At 37.0% G+C, this 17,347-nt stretch overlaps 1 protein-coding gene across 14 annotated transcripts in view; it reads left to right on the forward strand.

Annotated features, from left to right (window-relative positions):
• Positions 1 to 17,012, forward strand: part of DDX60L (DExD/H-box 60 like) — a 92,591-nt gene extending 75,579 nt beyond the window's left edge. For 8 of the 14 annotated variants that reach the window (XR_011436690.1, XM_070261392.1, XM_014737783.3 and 5 more), the window contains exons 33-40: positions 3,299 to 3,403; positions 3,636 to 3,777; positions 4,980 to 5,101; positions 7,935 to 8,082; positions 9,612 to 9,754; positions 11,542 to 11,693; positions 12,871 to 12,933; positions 15,434 to 17,012. Coding sequence is in view for 11 of the 14 variants with exons in the window: in XM_070261392.1 (XP_070117493.1) it covers positions 3,299 to 3,403; positions 3,636 to 3,777; positions 4,980 to 5,101; positions 7,935 to 8,082; positions 9,612 to 9,754; positions 11,542 to 11,693; positions 12,871 to 12,933; positions 15,434 to 15,533 (975 nt within the window). In the remaining 3 variants the exon portion in view is untranslated. Of the gene's footprint in view, positions 1 to 3,298; positions 3,404 to 3,635; positions 3,778 to 3,917; positions 4,058 to 4,979; positions 5,102 to 7,934; positions 8,083 to 9,611; positions 9,755 to 11,541; positions 11,694 to 12,870; positions 12,934 to 15,433 lie in introns of those variants that run through there. The other 6 variants (XR_011436691.1, XM_070261387.1, XM_070261388.1 and 3 more) reach the window with 3 other exon arrangements.
• The last annotated feature ends 335 nt before the right edge of the window (positions 17,013 to 17,347 follow it).

A 17,347-nucleotide genomic window follows, 5' to 3' on the forward strand; every position in this document is an offset into this window, starting at 1 on the left:
ATGGTACCAACTGAAAGTTACAAAAATGCCTCATGGACCATGGTTTGTTACTATAGTGTTCATCATGGCGATCAGATGGCACCAGGACAGATGGAGCTCCTGGCCAGTGTGAGTCTTAGCGGTGCAGGAGGGGAGACCCTGAAGAAGAGAGCCTGTCTAAATGTATGCCTGCGGATTGGATGTCCAGAGGCTTTGGAGGAGGAAGTTCTCCAATGTCATGTTTCTAGGCCTTGCCTTGGAAGCCCTGTATTTGAGAGGCCATCATTTAAGGTTTTCAGATGAGTTTATGAGGGGACAATCTTAAAAAGGCCAAGGCAGATGCAGCTAGGCCATCAGCAGATGTGTTTATTTGACTGTTTGATCTGGGAACACCAACCTCTGGGCACATGAGTGGCAGCAGGCACCCCTCCTTTTCTGGGGTAGAGGTTTTCAGATGCCGCATCTTCTAAATTGAGCCTCCTGCCACAGTGTTTCTGTGCTACAAACCTTGCTTTGAGAAGATTCTTAAGCTGTAGAACATTTTAACATTGATGCCACAATGCAGAGTGATGCCTTATAGACGGAGCTTGCAGATGGAGCTCCATGACCCTCTCACCTACAGACCTACCTGCTTGCCCGTACATTGGCCAGAGGAATTCTTAGTGTAATGATATAACCTTTGTGGGAAAGTGCTCAAATTTGAAATGCCTTAGCAAATACCTAGATGAAGCAGACTGGCAAACTGAGGGGGTTGGTCACTGTGTTGTGCTACAGTCTGGGGAGGGTACAAGTTGGTCATATCTAAATTCTGTGTTGGAAATGGCAAGTCTAGTTTGGGTATTCCAATCGCATTGCCGATTACTAAGAGAAAGGAATGGTTGGGGTACTGATAGTGATGTTTGACTCATCTTGCTTTATATGTTTTTCAGCGTGAATTTCACTTGATTAGATTTCAAAGTAATCTTGGCTAATGGTTAATGGTGTGGCATCTAATGTATCTGACAGGCAGCGGCTGCTGAAGTGGGGGATTTTTATGTTCAAAAGGGAGGACCCTGAGCTGAGAGTTGTAGCAGGGGGAGCACACAGATTTGTACCAGTACTGGGAAGGGTGGAGGTGGAGAAAGGGAGAAGCTTGGTTAGATCTATTTTGCAGAGGGTGGAGGTGATAGGGAATGTGGGTTGAAGGGAATTTTCTGGAGAAAAGATTAGTTGGCAGAGCTCTAGGGAATTTTCATAGGGCTCATAGGCAAAGAAAATGCTAATAAATTGTTAATACTAATTCAATTGTTGCTTGGAAGCACAAAAGTTGCTGGGGAAATTTCTAAAGTGCTTAGAACTCTTAAATGCAAGGAAAAAAGCAAAATTGTTTTGCTTTGCTGCAAGGTGGGGAAAACCGAAAAGGGGTAACTGACAACCTGAATGTCAGTCACTTGAAAGATGGGTGTCCAAAACTTGCATCAGCAGGAGATTTAACATCCTTCACTGCTTTGCAAGCTTCCTAAGTGGTTTATCTGAAGCTGTGAAGGTGCGTGATATTGAGGAACAGTCAGTCTTAGAAAAACACTTTAAATGCCCAAATTGTGGGCTTTGAAAGTATTCAAGTTTGAGATTTTGATGTGCACTTAAGATGAGACTAGATGTACACTTCCGGGTTTGTAACTCATATTTCTGTTCACTGAGCTATTTTGTGATTGAAAATTCTGAGCAAAATGAAACTGCAATAATTTCTAAAGAAATTTCATATGTTACATCATACTTTATAAACATATCTCTTATCTTTGTGGTCAGTATTAATAATAGGAACAGTTTTGCTTACTATCATCTCTTCGTGGTAACTGACACAAGGAGAACCAAATAACTTTTTGGGGTTGCTGTAAACTTATTGTAATATTTGCTGGCAAACAATCCATATATCTTTGCTAAAGTTAGACTTAATAGCCGTTGTATCTTTAGTTTGAATGTTTGTGCTATTTAAATGATCCAGTACTAGTGAGGAAACTATCAGCCGAAATTAGGTTGGGGGATAAAAGCAAAATGGGAGTAGGGGGCCTTTACTAGATGTGGTTTGTGTGTAAAACTTCTGGGAAAGATCTGGAAACCCTTTATGATAATATTTGTTTCTGAGATGCATCTATTAAATTGGTAAAGTAAGACCAGTAGCTTTTTATCGCGGCCTTCTTCACCTTAAATTTCACTTAAAAAATTTTAAATCCCCAATTCTTTTTGCCCTTGGGATTTTCCTGTCTTCTGGGTTCTTTTTTTTTTTTTTTTTTTTAACATTTAAAAATTCCTTGGCATGGTAGTTCTGTTCTTAACCAGTGACTTGGGCAGGATAGAATTACGCTCGTTGGAATTTAAAGAGTGTTAGTTATGCACTTGTGGGGGAATATATTCTGATATGCTGTTGTGAAATTGAAACTGTAAAAGTAAGTAGTTCAAGTTATATATTGTTCTGTGTGGTAAGAACTAATCCTGTCGCATCATGTACATGATTACTAATCATTTTCTTCCCCCATACAGCACAAATAAAGGTTTGAGGTCTAAACTCGTTAGAAAAAAATAAAAATAAACAAATAAATAAATTGAGAAATAACTGGGTGGCTAGATAGTTACCATTTTCATTGGAAACCACACCATATTTCTAGTCTGTTGATTGTAATCTACCAAGTTCATTTTGGTGACGAAGATTGGCCCTGAGCTAACATCTGTTGCCAATCTTCCTCTTTTTGCTTGAGGAAGATTGTCACTGAGCTAACGTCTGTGCCAATCTTCCCCTATTTTATGTGGGATGCTGCTGTAGCATGGCCTGACGAGCAGTGCTAGGTCTGTGCCTAGGATCCAAACCTGGGAACCCTGGGCCACTGAAGCAGAGTGCACGAACTTAACCACTATGCCACCGGGCTGGCCCCCAAGTTCCGTTATTTTTGATGGAATATCTCAAGATTCAGAACAACAATTTTATGACTTGTTTTTAGAATGGGCTCAGAGAGTTAAACTTACAGATTGGATTGGCTTTCATACTTTATTTTTTCAAGTCGCTATTGGGCACCACTGTTCCAGAGAATTACCAGATTGTTTGCCAATATGTGTTATTTTTAACAATTCTGCTTTATGTGACCTATTTTGTTCAAGAAATATTTATCATGTATAAACACAGTCAAGGGGATAATATAGAACCAAATGAAATTTGCTTTCACATAAGTTATATACTGGGAGTGTTATGTGTTATCTATATTGTATGTATGCGTAATATTTATCACGTATCATTATTCACAAATGTTGGATAAAACTGGATAAATTAAAGTACTCTTCCTTATAGGTGCTGTCGGTGTTAAAGCATTCATTGATGTCCTTTAAGCAGCCCAGAGCCATGGAGATACTGAAACTTTACTTCTTGTTTTCTTTGCAGTTCCTAGTCAAAGAGGTATGATTATGCATTGGCTTTTTGTTCTGTGAGTAATATTATGTAGGTTTCTTACCATGCCAAACCAACTGAAGCCTTGACAAACTGCATCCAATGATTAATGTTACTTATCCTTGATTTAATTATTAAACGAGGTCAGGTAATGCTTATCAGTCACTCATACTGGTATTAAATGGTATTGAAGAGCATAGTAAACTGAATCAAACTGTCCTTTTCCCCCCCTATCTTTTAGGGCTATTTAGATGAAGAAGGCAATCCAATGAGATTTGCAGGACTTGTATCACATTTGCATGGTCAAGAACCTTCAAATTTTGTTTTTGTCAGTTTTCTTATGAAAGGCCTTTTCCATAATCTCTGTCAGCCAATCAAGAAAGGTAAGATTGAGGTTTTATCTAGGTAGTCCAGAAATAAGAACATGTTCGTAAAGTAGCCAAAACCTCAGAAATACTTCCTTTTTCTTCTTCTTCCTCCTCTTTCTTCTGCTCCTCCTCCCCACTCTCCTTTCCTTCTACAGAGAAATGCTAAGTAAATGTTCAGATTTACAGATGCCAAAAAGTTAGATGCTGAAAGTCAACTTATTTTTATTCCATCTAAGTAATATAGAACATCTGGGGAATATTTATGTATCATCTAACTAATTAAGAATATTTTCAGAAGAGGAAACTGAGGCACATAGAAGTTGAATAACTTTTCCATGGTCGCATGGTTTTAGTAAGTATCAAAGTCCAGTTAATTAAACCTAGCCACCTCTTAACAACTACGGCATAGTGCTCATGTGTTATAGGGAATGGAGAGTAAGAAAAGAGGACCAGAACCTAGAGCTAGTATTGGGAAGCATGGTTAGGCAAGGCTGGGAGCTTAGTTTGGGGCTAGATTTTGAAACACCCTAAACAGCAGCCCAAGGAACCTGGATTTGTTTTTTTTTAGGCATTGAAACTCCATCAGAGATTTTTGAGTAGGGGAGAGACATGATTATAGTAATGGTTCTGGGAGATTGATCATTCTCCAGGATGGCCTGAAGTGAGGAGAGTCCAAATCAGGAAACCAGTTAATAGAGATTCTTGGGGGATGGGAACTAGAGTGAGGGTACTAAGCATGAAAAGGGAGGCACAGAATATAAAACTGCTGCTTTTACCAAGAATAAATGTATGCATAGCATGGCAGATATGGTCAGTTTCTGAGGTGTATATTTACTTGAAAAGTTTTCCTTCCACAAAAGGAAATATAAAAACAAATTTAAGAGCCAACCAGTGGTTAAAGTTTGGCACACTCCACTTTAGCTGCCTGGGTTGAGTTCCTGGGCATGGAACCTACACCACTTGTCTGTCAGTAGCCATACTGTGGTGGTGGCTCACGTAGAAGAACTAAAAGGACAAGCGTTTAGAATATACAATTATGAACTGGGGCTTTGGGGAGGGGGAAAAAAAAGAGGAAGACTCTCAATAGATGCTAGCTCAGGGTGAATCTATCCCAGCAAAAAGACCCACAAAAACAAAAATAAAAAACAAATTTAAGCACAAAATACAAGGAATCAACTTTTTTTTCTTATTTGCAATGATATTCTTTCTTTGGATAGGCTCACAGCTATTTTCTCCGAGTGTGATGGAAAAACTCATATTAGTATTGGCAAATTTGTTTGGAAGAAAATATATTCCAGCAAAATTCCAAGATGCTAATTTCAGTTTTCCTCAATCAGAGGTGAGGTTTATGATACTTGTAATGATATAATAGTGATAGTTATTAAATGTATGCCACTGGAAAAGAGTTAGTATTTATAGGGTTCAATTAATATAAGTGATTCTACTTGTTTTTGCAACATTAAGTTGGTCTTTCTATAAGCAGAGTTCTATTTAATTTTGTTTTACATTTGTAACAATTCTGAAACTTTACTATTGAAAATTTTGCTATGTTGATTCACAGATAAAAATGAAAACTGATCCTTCTTAAGCTACATCCTTGTACACCTTTGTGCCTGTGGCCCAGTTAGTGATGCATGCTGTGGTTGAGAGCGGCTGAAAAGAGAGGCGTGCAGTTTTTGAAATTCTTCATGACTTCTGTGGTTGACTAGTATTTATTTAATTAGAAGAACATCTCTAATCACTGTTGCAAATATTATTTACTCACTTTGCTGTTGATATAGTCCCCTATTTTTATTTGGATTCTACCAAGTATTAATTCAAACATCTTCCCATACTATCTAACAAACAATTAACATCTGAAGTTTTGCATTTTATTGGGGCAAATGACAGCATTCAGTGGCAACAGAGAGAATGTAGGCAAATAGTCATTTAAATAAAACAATAGCCCTGTTGCTGAACCTAGAGTTCCCTTGAGATTGTTCACACCTAGGAATGGGAGTTCAGGGATGGGGCTCAGCCATGAACCCTAATGTCCTCCTGAGATGATATTGAGGTGATCACCTAAGAAAGAATCCCCTAACTCAAGGGTTATTTGAGAGACTGGAAGCAGAATATTTTAGAAAATTATTTATTTGCAATAATAAATATATTTGTAACATTTTCTCTGTTCTCAATTTCTTTTGAAAAACAAAGAAACGAGAAAAACAATAACAAGAAAATCTCCATTAGACCCTGAGAATGTAGAAGAAGCTTTTTTTTTGATCAGATAACTCTGATGAATACGTAATAAAAGGAAGACTAGCACTAATTTATGCTCTCCAATCTCATGAACCAGTGGATATACCTCCAGACCTGTGGACCTGACTCTAGTTGCTGACATATTTTCACATTACAGACCACTGAAACTATTACTGTTTTTTCTTAAATGCACCCACATTTTAAAGTATTTCAGAAGAAAACTTCATATTTACTACCCTGTAAATGGAAAGCCAGAATATCTGGCTTAGAATAAGATAACCATAAAAATAAATGCAATGAACATGATTCTGAGCTGAGGCTGCTCTTTCTTTAGCCAAAAGGAGATGATCAAGTTTTAGATATTAGAGGCCTACTGTCTCTGGACTTTCTTGGGTTAGCAGAAAGAGGGAAAGAGATTTGGAAAGGGGACAGATTTTTATTTTTTAAAATTGATTTAGTATTATTTAATACTTCCTCTGTGCGTCATGTTAAATCATCTCATGTACCCGCAATGTTAAATGTGCCACAATTTGGGAATAACTGTTCTATATCTGTCTGTGAAAACTGTGGAGAAAAATCAGAGTTAGAAGACATGGTTGCTGCCTTGTGTGCTCTTGGGTTAGGACTATATGGCACATGCACGTGAGACTCACAACGTATGGCACAAGACTCACAATGCAGCGCCAATGTGATAAGTAGCACATGTGCTCCTAGCACAGTGTCTGGCACCAGCACAAAGGCAGGCACGTTGAAGGCATTGCAGTTTATTTGCAAAAAACTGATGGAGGACACGTGCCTTTGGCCCTCTTGCAGAACTACGTTTATTGATTCGTCCCTTGGTCTTCATTTATCCACAGATAGAGATAATAAGATGAAAAACAACCCTAGGAAAATTGTTATCCTATCCATTGTAAGGATTTGGCTGGGGACATTATTCATCAGATGTGCACAGTGCTTTTTGTAAGAATCCGCCAGAGAAGTTCTTATTTGCTTTTAGTGCTGACAATAACTGTTTATGTTACGGACATTGTGAAATGTATAACTGATGAGGTTTTCTTTCCACACTTGGCTGCTAGGAATCTTCGAGTATAATTCGCGGCCTGTTCCTGTTTTCCTTCCTTTTTACTGCATTTTTATTTATATGATCTTATTGTCTTATCTTCACCCTTACGAAATACCATAATTCTTGGAAAAGTGCAGGGTATGAATAAATTAAATAAAAGAAAATATCAAGTGAATAATAAAAACAGTAATTGCAATAGAAGAAAACTGTGAAGTTTGTAATGTCATAGTTTTCCATTCATGCTATTTAAACTGAATAAAGAAACTTCTAGTCTTAATTCTGAAAAGATTTGTGTTTAGCTGTGCAATTTAGAAGCTGATCTAACTTGCAATACCAGCTACTTCTTTACCTACTACCTCTGTGACTTAGAACAAGTTTACTTCTGTGAGGCTTAGTTCTCTCATCTACAAAATGTAGATGAAAATGCCAACTTCATAAGTTGTTCTAAAGGTTAACTGAGGAACACACAAGAGCTTGGCAAAGCACAGCACAGTGTTGGCACATAATCAGGACTCAACATGGAGTTGATGCTATTACTACACTAAGTTGTTACTTGCTCTCTTAATATGCCCCTCAAGTCCTTGAAATATACGCAAATTTAAGGTCAGCTTAGGGCATGCATCTAGTTAGATAGTGCTTTTGATTAGGTAGAGTCAAAGCCAATTTTTTAAGAGGAAAGATATTTGTGTTTACAGATGTTGGTTGAAACCCAAATGCGATTTTACCTTAATCTCTCGAGTGAATAAAGTAAGCGCTGACTTCAACGAGTGAACATTAATCTGCAAAACTATGCTGCAGTAGCTTCTCACCAAGCAATTGAATTGTTTAAATCAAAGTAAAGAGATCTTTCTGAAAAGTATTTTGCCTGTAGGTGATCCTTGATGAACTCCCGGAGGATTTTAAGGCTGCTTTACAGGAGTATAACTTGAAAGTGATGGAAGACTTTGCCTCTTTCCTACTGATTGCTTCCAAGTTGGCAAACATGAAGAATGAATATCGACTTCCTTTGTCAAGAACCAGTAAGCAAATTTTAGTTCCATTTTGGAAGAATTTAAGAAATAAATAACCTTACCTAAGAAAGTTTCTGGATATTGTATGCTTCAAAGCTGGTAGATGGAGCTCGTTACAGAACAACTCTATTAACCTGGATATTTAATCCCTAGAGAACAAGTTAGCCCATTATAGAGTGTGGCAATACCTTCTATTTACCAAAGGAAGAAGCTTTATGATTACTAACCATTGAGTGGACAATGGAAGACATAAATAAAAGCCATTCATGAACTATTTTGATTTAAGGTTACCTATATATCAAGGCTGGAAAATCAGACAAGAAAATGGGGTAGATAAAGGAGAAAATAGACACCATTTCTGCTACTTCGTTTTTTTCCTGAGAGATAGGGTGGCTTAGTGGTTACAAACGTAAATTCTGGAAGCAGAGTACAGGATGCAAATCCTGGCACTTCTACTTATTAGTCAGTCACTTAACCTTTTATGTCTCAATGTTGTTATCTTAAAAGTGAAATGGAATAATATTACTTGCCTTACAGGATCATTGGAGAATTAAGTGAATATATTAATGTTTGCAAAGTTCTGAAAACAGTGCATGGGACATAGTAAACACTATATAAGTCTATTCTATCCAATATAGTAGCCACTAGTGTCTTGTCACTCTTTACATTTAAATTGATTAAGAGTAAAAAAAATTAAAAATTTAATTCTTCAATCACACTGGCCACATTTTAAGTGCTCAAAAGCCACATGTGGCTAGTGGCTTCTGCTTTGGATCTAGCAGAGATAGAACATTTTCATCATTGTAGAGAGTTCTGTTAGAGGGTGCAGATATCACTGTTTGCTTCTGTTATTATTTTTCTTTTTTATAAATTTTATATCAGAAACTTTCTAGGGGAGAATAAATGGAGAGAAGCAGCTAGAATAAGGGTAAAGAGTTAAGCCATTGAAGTAATTCCGTGATTCCCTTATATCCTAACATATTCTTAATAGGAGTAAAGGACAAGGGTGAGTCTTGTAGCTCCCCAAGACTTATTGATGTAAGAGACAGAGGCAGAGAATAATGGTGGAGCAAGAATAGCATCACAGAGAAAACATGATGTGAGTGTGAATGTTGCTCCTCCATCATAAAAGGGAGCCACATCTGCATGTAACCTGGCACCTTACAAGTCCAATGAGACTGTATCTAGGACATGGATGGAATATATGTTTCATCTCATATGCCAGCTCCAAATCCACTGGTAGTACCTGTCTAAACATTGTGTCTAGAAGGATTTTGAGGTTATGTCTGAATTTAGTAGGAAAAAGTAACAAGTAATAAAAAAGAGTAATGGCAATAAGTTAATAGCAACATTGATTGAAGGAATACTCTCTGCCAAGCTGACTTAATCACTTTATCTACCATATCTCAGTCAGTCTTCATTATGATGTGTGCAGTGGGCAAATGAAAGTCAACCACTGTGACATGACTTACAGTAAGTTCAAAAGGGTTAATATTTTGATTTTTAAGACCTAACGTGATCCAATCCAATATGGCCAGAATTCACAGGTAAAGAATGTGAAGACTGTCAACTTGTGTCTCATTTAATGAACTGCAAGGAAGGAAGAGTAGCCATTTCACCATTTGTTTGTCTCTCGGGAAACACAGATGGTGATTTGCTTCGACCTGAGACTCTCAACCGTGTAAGTGGAGAATGTATGTTATGGATAAAGCATGTTTAAGAGAGAATAGAGTTACACTGCTGTGCAGCCTTGATAGGACCTCAAACCCCAAACATTGAACATGTCCAGTCATGCCAACAGCAATGTCCAAGAGAATGATGCTCTGTCGGCTGGGATGATTAATTCTCTAAGGAGTTGGCCTGAGGTCAGAGCCTGCTCCTTTGTGGGAAATTTCCAGATACCCTCTATTCTCTCCTGTTTGAAGACTCCAGGTTTGATGCGGGAAAAACAAGAGGAATTAGTTCACATTTTCCCAACACTGATTTTTTGGGACCTCATAGTGCTGTCACTACAGCAGGCTCCATGGGTCCTCTGGACACAAAGCTCTAGAACCTCTGGGAGGTTTTGGACAGTGTGAGAGTATCTGAAGAGTTTAGGGTTAATCTGAACTCCGAAAAAAAAAGTTCAGCTATGATAATATTTAGTAATATAGATTGACATTTGTGCCTTAACTCGATTTGATCCCTAGGTCAGAATGTCACATCTCATGTAAAGTAGTGGTTTTCAAGCATTTTTGCTTATGTAATGTCTAAAAGAATTTTTTAAAATTATGAATCCTCCTTCACAGTTTGGGTTGATATAAACATTTTTTTGAACCAAAGTTTATAGTTGCCAATGTTGTAATCTCCAATTCATTATCAATATGGATATTTAAAAATGGAACTATTATATCACTTTTAAATTTATCCAATTGAATATAAATATCAAAGCTATTTGGCACCCATAGCAATAAATTACAAAAAAATAAAAAAACCCACATGGTCAAACAACTTCTTTAAACTTTCAAATTATGGCGGCCGGCCCTGTGGCCGGATGGTTAAGGTCCCCCGCTCCGATTCGGCTGCCCAGGGTTTCGCCCATTCGGATCCTGGTCATCCACATCGCACCGCTCATCAAGATGTGCTGAGGCAGCATCCCACATAGCACACCAGAAGGACCTACAATGAGAATATACAACTATGTACTGGAGGGCTCTGGGGAGAAGAAGGAAGAAAAAAAAACTGGCAACAGATGTTAGCTCAGGGTCAATCTTAAAGAAAGTAACTAAATAAAGTTACAAATTATGCATCATTTACTTTTCTCCTTGAATTTCTATTTTTTCATCCCACTTCCCCCACGGTTTAATTTTACACATCCAATAGCAGTGTCCTTTGATTCCTCCTGATTCCCTATGCTTTAATTGCATCATATGCCCAGAGCCATGGGGACTTAGTTTTCTGTTTGTTTTGCTATTCTTCCTTTTCTCCTCCTCCTCTCTACCCTCTTTCTCTTTTTCCTTTTCTTTGGTAGTCAGAGACCCAAAGAATGTTTGTACTATTCAGTTGTATTCTGACCTGTGGGCACACAGATACACTAGCTACATGACTTTCCTTCTAAGGTCATTCCATGCACCAAGAAGATGATAATGAAAATTCTACCTTAAAATCAGCTTCAGTTTATTATTCTTTAGTGAATATTGTTAACACTGTGGTGGTCGGACATTGAAATTGCCCTCAGTATGCTGTGAGGGTTCCTACTTCCCTCTTGGGCTTTCCCATTCCCTAGGCATGCTTCACATGGCACCCCTTTTCCTCATCATAATGGACTCTTATTTCCATTGACCCTTAAAAGAGTCCACCTCTCTCCACCTCCTTCCATGTTTTGCAGAATGTACTTTAAGAAACTGAGAGTGACAGAAGAAATCACAAACTATAAACAATTATCCTTTAGATATAAATAGTGAATTAACAGGAAATGCATTTCTTCAGGTCATTTTGCGGACAATTGGTATCAATGGCACTCAGGCTCCTGTGCTATGGTCACAGAAATTAGATAACCGAGGAAGAGGAATGCCACTTAATGCTTACGTGCTTAATTTCTATAAACATGGTTCCTTGACGAGATTATGCCAAGACAACGGGTAGGTTTACGTGTCTGTGTCTATAAAATCCATCCATCCATCCATATATAACCACATTTTATTATATATTTATATGGTACATTTATTTAAGAATTTATATTCTAGTATATATTTTATATTCTATATATAGACATAGGTTTATATTAAACATATTTTTTAAAATAAGAATTTTAATATGACTTTTTTTAAGAGTTTAAAGTGCAAATTAATCTTTTGAAGCATACTAGGTCTATTTCTAGTAAACTCATCTCTAGTGATTAAAAACTCAAGTCTTATTTTGGTTTTGGGTGTCCCACCAAAATCTTGGTTCTTGGGCTGACTCTGTTGAATATAACTCTGAAGGCAAAACAATGTGATAGAGCTCAAAAAGATATTTTTATTTATTATTATATTTTCTTATGATCGAATGAAATTATTTGAAACTTGAGTAGGAAACAATAATCAGTGATTTCCAGGAGTATATAAGGATCATTTTTTGTAAAATAAATTAATTCATGTTTACTTGTTTTCCACAAATGTGACTTGGAGGGAAAACATTCTGGAACTTATATGTGAGGAAGTTAGCTTAGCAGTTGTCTGTTAGAATATAACACTTGTTCTAGTTCCTTGGTAGGGAAGTCATTTTATAAAGCAATAAAGAAGAATGAATACTTTGGATTCACATGGGGAGCAGAAAGAATTTATTCTTGGAATATGGCAGGTAGAAATGGGGAGAATCATGCTGTTAAACAGTGATTCAGGAATTCAATATGTGTCTTATATACATTTTTAAGTAATTTTGATTGAAATTAGTTTTTAATGTTCTGCTTTTCTTGAAAAACCTTGAGCTATGTCTCGATTTTTCTTGTATCTAATTCTTATTTGTGAATAAAGTAGAAACGAAATTAGTAAGTAATAAAACTGTTTTGTTTGTACCTTAATCTCTAGTCCTCATTGACCTTTCTAAGCTTTATTTTTATATTTCGGCCATGCCCACAAGACGGTCAACTTCTATTTATTAATTTTTGTGATGTTGACAACTGTGCCTCTGAACTTCATTATGATTAATACAACACAATGGTTCATCAACTAGGAGTGTATTGGCAGATAAATTACATTCTTAGAGCCACTATGAAAGTGTGAGTTCAATTTTTTTGTGTTTTTATACTTCTTAATTTAGAAATTTTGTTCTCTTTAGGATGCCTATGGGACAGATTCTAAAGCTTTTAAAAGATTTTGCACTCAACATTCAGACTATCAGGTATGTTCTATACTAGGTTTGATTTTCTCAATTATTTTATGATAATTAGCAAACGTTAATTAGCAAACTTTGACCTCTTCCTTTATATCCAGTTCATAATACTCATGAAAGAGCACTTCAGAGACTGCATTGGGTCTCCTAGGTTCTATGTGATTCAGTTCCCAAAAGACCCTGCAGGCCCTCTTCTCATGACCCTATTGTTCTGTTTTTTGTATTAGGATTTGTCTTATATCCATTTGGAAGGAAGTTCCATCCAGACCAGAGCCTCAAAGGCACTATCAAATAGCCCATAGGTCCCCAGTCCTGATTACACTCAGTTTCTACAAATGCTGAGCATTTCCTCTGAATCAGAGAAACAGAACATCAGAGGGTCACATCTTAAGGGCTCCAGTAGGTCTGTAGTTTATATCCACTTCAGAATATTAAGTCTTTCTCATACTCAGTGCTTTTCCCAGACCCACCTGACTTTGGAATCTCCTATTGACTTCCCATGTCCACCTACCTAATTGCCCTATAGGGACCCAAGTAAATATGAACTGTCTGTGGACACTCCCATCCCTATGCTCCATTGGTTATCTAGTTTTTGTCGAGGTCCATCTTCCCTAAACCTTCAGTCCTTATACTCTTTGTTCTTTATCGCATATATGTGGTCTCTCACTTAAAGTAAATTCAACCTTTATTTTGGGATCCTTGCTAATGAGGATATGTTTGTGGCTTTCTTTGATCTGAACTGAGTCAGGCCCCTTGGGAACTCTCTCCAGAGAGTGTGAGTCTTAGGATGGCCCTGCTTTGTCCACCAAGGCTATTTCTACTTAGCAGATTCAAAGCTACAACCTCTTTCAGCAGCCTGAGAAGATCCAGAGATTAAACATATCTCAAGAGTTGGAACAGGGAAAATAAGTCCTTCAGTCAGTCATCCATCTATCAACCATAAAATATTAAGATATGACCATGTTAGAGGCATTCTTCCAGGCACTTTGGTGTCATGGGAGAAACTATCTTGCAGACAATTGTATGTGGTAAGTGCTGTGATTGAGTTACACACAAAGTATTGTGTTAACACAAATAACTTTATGACTAATATTACTAGAATCAGAGAGAGCATTATAGAAGAAGGAATTTTCCAATCAAGTCTCAAAGAATAAGGGAGAATGCATTAAACAGATAAAAAATGTGGTGGTTGGAGAGAATTTCAAGCAAAGGGAGTAGTATGTCCAAAGGTACAGAAATGTTAAAAGATCCCGCTGCATCAGGGCCAGGCCTCACGCTCAGCATGGTGGAGTGTGGAATATGGGGGTTGTGATAGGCATGGGGGAAGATGCTGAGTGGTGAGTGAAAAGTCTTTAAAGGGAATTTGGCTTTACATGGTGAAGGTCTTAATTGTCACATCATGGAGTTTGTATTTAAACTTGTGTGGAGTAGTGAGACAGGGGAAGTTTCTAAGGATGAGTGTGACATCGATCCATGTTTTAGAGATATTATTCTGGCTGGGGTATGTGGGTCAACTCAAGAGATGAAGAAACTGAAGGCAGGGAGCTAATGTAGGAGGGTATAGCCATAATCCAGGTGAGAGATGATGAAGGTTTGAATTAAGGCAGTAGCAGTAGGAATGGATGGCAGGGATTAGAAAAATATTTAAGGGGTTAAATTCATGCAATGGAGCAAGAGATATTGATGATAACTGGGGTTTTTAATCTGGTTAACTATATTAATGAAAGTAGGGAATATGAGATGACGATGATTTGGCAACAAAAAAATACGAGTTGGAATTTAAAACTATTGCATGTGGTGTCTATAAGACATTCAAGTGGAAATGTCCAGCAATCAGATAGAATTATAGATCTGCAACTCAGGAGGAGTGTCAGACTCAGAGATAAAGATGTGGTCATTCTTAGTGTTCAGCTACTGAGAACGAGTAAAAAACTGAAACTGTGCTCTGGTGTAAGTAAGGTGGCCTATGATAACAAAAAGGAGGAGGTGTTAACTCACAATTGCTTTCAGTGCTTGACTGATATGTCAGGTAGCTGAGAGGGCCATTTTTCTCTCTCTCCATTCTTGTTTACCCTAGGTTCCTAGTCCTAAGATATATGGATAGCGACATACACTTCTTTTATTTAATTGGTGACTATGAGTTTAAAAAATAATGGTCACAGTAGTAGAAAATCCAGATGATGGCTCCAAGGATATGTACGTAGAGAAGAAAAGGAGTTGAAAAACTGCCACTAAGGTCTAGGGACATGGAATTCTGTGGTCTTTCAGACTTATAGTGCAAGTTTAGAGGTATGATAGCGAGGAACTGCATGGAGGGGCATCTCTTTATATTTTCTCAAGATATATGATGTACTTTGTAAAGGCTTAAAGGCAAATGTTCATCTTATTATTATTCCATAGATTTTCTCTGCATGTTTACATTTGGTGAATTTTAGGGTACTTAATTCTGATAACCTTCTTATAACACTGAAAATTACCAAAATGTATTTTTATTTTCTCTATTGTACAGTGATTTCTTGAGTGAACTGTGTAAAGATGAGCATGACAATGTGGTCTTGGCATTTAAACAACTGAGTGAACTCTTCCAGGAAAAACTTCGACAAGTCTAAATTCAAATGTTTCCAAATCACTTGGAATAATAGCATGAGAATTTTCAAGTCCAGTTATGTGGTTTTCATCTCTTTCCTAGAAAGATTCATTTGAACTCATGCAATAAAATAGGAAGAAGATTCTTCATTGAGTCAAACAAAATTGAATTCAAATATTAGTTCTGCTGTTGTCTAGTTGAAGGATGTTTGATAAGTTATGTAATATATCTAAGCCTTAGTTTCCTTTTTGGCAAAATGAGAATAAAAATGCATACCTCTAGGTGTTTTGAGGGTTACAGATGATAATGTATGAAAAGCGATTGGGTTAGAGTGGTGACTCAATAAATGGTAGTGTTATATTTTTTGTAGTTAAAGTTAATGTATAGCAGAATTTTAGTTTCACAATGTCAAGTTTTGTGTATGTTCCTAGCCTATTAAATTTTTTCATTAATGATCTGTAAATCACAAAAGACTCAAATCAATTCTGAACAACAGTTACATAAGTAGACTTCTGAGATTACAAGAAAGTCACTGCTGTGGACTGTGTTTGTGACCCTCAAAATTTATATGTTGAAATCCCAGCCTCCAGTATGATGACATCAGAAGGTGAGATCTTTGAGGGGGTAATTAGGTCATTAGGGTGGAGCCCTCATGAATGAGATTAATATCCTTATAAGAGACACACGAGCTTGCTCCCTCCTCCCTGCGCTCTGCCATATGAGGCTACAAGAAGACAGCCATGTGTAAAGCAGGCAGCAGGCTCTCACTAGCACCTAACCAGCTGGCACTTCTCACTGATCTTGGACTTCCTAGCCTTCAGAGGAGTGAGAACTAAATATTTGTTGTTTAATTCACTCAGTCTACGGTATTCTGTTATAGCAACCTGAACTAAAACAGCCACTTAGCATAGTTATAAACTGCTTTCCTATTGAAAGCAGAACATGTTGATTCAACCGTTTTTCCAATAGCAATGATAGATTTTGTTTCAGTCCCTAGACTTTCTAATTTGTTCTTCCCAAATGACCAAAAGTACACTTTTATATTTCCTGGATTAAGGATTTTGTACATGACTGAGAAAAAACTCTTACCCTGTGAGGCAAAACAAATGTGGAATTCAGAGCATTTCCCCATTCAGTGTCATAATTAAAAAACAGCCCCCTTAAAGTAACAACCACAACAAAAGACAGATGAACATTTAAATACTCTTAAGGCTGTAATAAATGAATACAGTATTCTGAAGGAGAAAAAATATCTCCAATGAGTCTAATCAATCGTTGGTTTATAAATTAGGAAATATGATTCTTAAAGCTATTTAAATAGTTTCAAACAGTTTCAACTAGCAAACTTGAAGGGATTTTTTTTTTAATGTAAATGAGGTCTTGGGTATAAGTTCTGTGATGCTTTAAGAAAACAATTAGCTGATAAGTTGGTGTTATTGTCATTGTGTGTAATAAGTGACTGGACACCCATAAAGAAATAAAGAATGTTTAGTTTATTTACTTTCAGCTTTTTGTGTTAAATTTGTTTGTCATTCAATCAATTTGTACATGTGTGCATTCCGTATTTGGCTTTCATTATTTTCTATCTTTACCTTAGCCTCAGGTCACAGACTACAAAATCTATTTTAGACTTAGATCTTGAACACAGAACATTTCCTTCTCAGAGTGAAAGACATAACCTCTTCTATCATCCAGAATGTCTTACTTACTTACTAAGACACCATCTATACTCTGAGATTACTTGCAGATATATTACATAGGCTTAAAAAAACACAAGTGTTTGATTTTGTCTAGCCTCTATTCCTTAGAACTAACTCATATTTGGTTTATATTAAG

This window comes from Equus caballus, chromosome 2 (genome assembly GCF_041296265.1).
Source record: "Equus caballus isolate H_3958 breed thoroughbred chromosome 2, TB-T2T, whole genome shotgun sequence".
NCBI classification, from domain to species: domain Eukaryota; kingdom Metazoa; phylum Chordata; class Mammalia; order Perissodactyla; family Equidae; genus Equus; species Equus caballus.